The 625-nt window shown below is 45.6% G+C and overlaps 1 protein-coding gene across 1 annotated transcript; it reads left to right on the top strand.

Moving 5' to 3' along the window:
- Nucleotides 1-10: 10 nt before the first annotated feature.
- Nucleotides 11-363, top strand: LOC107735095 (trafficking protein particle complex subunit 9-like; the record flags this gene model as incomplete). The annotated part of the gene is made up of 2 exons (XM_016546896.1): nucleotides 11-70; nucleotides 147-363. Coding segments are annotated over exons 1-2 (268 nt in total), but the record flags the coding sequence as incomplete, so codon positions are not given.
- Nucleotides 364-625: the final 262 nt, after the last annotated feature.

The following is a 625-nucleotide window of genomic DNA, read 5'->3' as shown; positions in this document are numbered from 1 at the left end:
GGCCATTCAGAAACGAGCCATGGAGGCTTCTGAATTCCTGCAGAACGCCGTTTACATCAATCTAGGCCAGGTGAGGGCTTGCAACAAGTCAGTTTTCAAAGCTGCTCAATTAGGAATGGTCTTTGAACGTTTGTCTATGTGTTCAGCTGTCAGAAGAGGAGAAGATCCAGCGATACAGTGTGCTATCAGAGCTCTACGAGCTCATCGGCTTCCACCGGAAATCAGCGTTCTTCAAACGCGTCGCAGCCATGCAGTGTGTGGCGCCCACTATCCCTGAACCGGGCTGGAAGGCCTGTTACAAACTCCTGCTGGAGACCCTGCCGGGATACAGCCTCTCTCTAGACCCCAAAGACTTCAGCAAAGGTAACAAGATGTTTCTTCTAGGGCTGGTTAAGTTGTACTATTATAATGATTGTTTTTAAAGCTGTTAAGCCTAAATCTAAATGGGACTTTAACAGAAATGGTCATTCACAGTCACTGTTTGGTCGATTTTAATGATCATTTGAAGGACAGCCTGTTTGAAGGACCACCAGCTTTAGTGAATGCACTGGCAGAGTTTTTTGTTTTGTGACTTGTAAAGTGGGCTTAAAGGGTTAGTTCACCCAAAAATGAAAATTAGGCTGTG

The sequence above is a fragment of the Sinocyclocheilus rhinocerous genome, unplaced genomic scaffold (genome assembly GCF_001515625.1).
Source record: "Sinocyclocheilus rhinocerous isolate Xijiao unplaced genomic scaffold, SAMN03320098_v1.1 C35775169, whole genome shotgun sequence".
NCBI classification, from domain to species: domain Eukaryota; kingdom Metazoa; phylum Chordata; class Actinopteri; order Cypriniformes; family Cyprinidae; genus Sinocyclocheilus; species Sinocyclocheilus rhinocerous.
The sequence above is the reverse complement of the archived record's forward strand: the minus strand, read 5'-3'. Positions and strand labels throughout refer to the sequence as shown.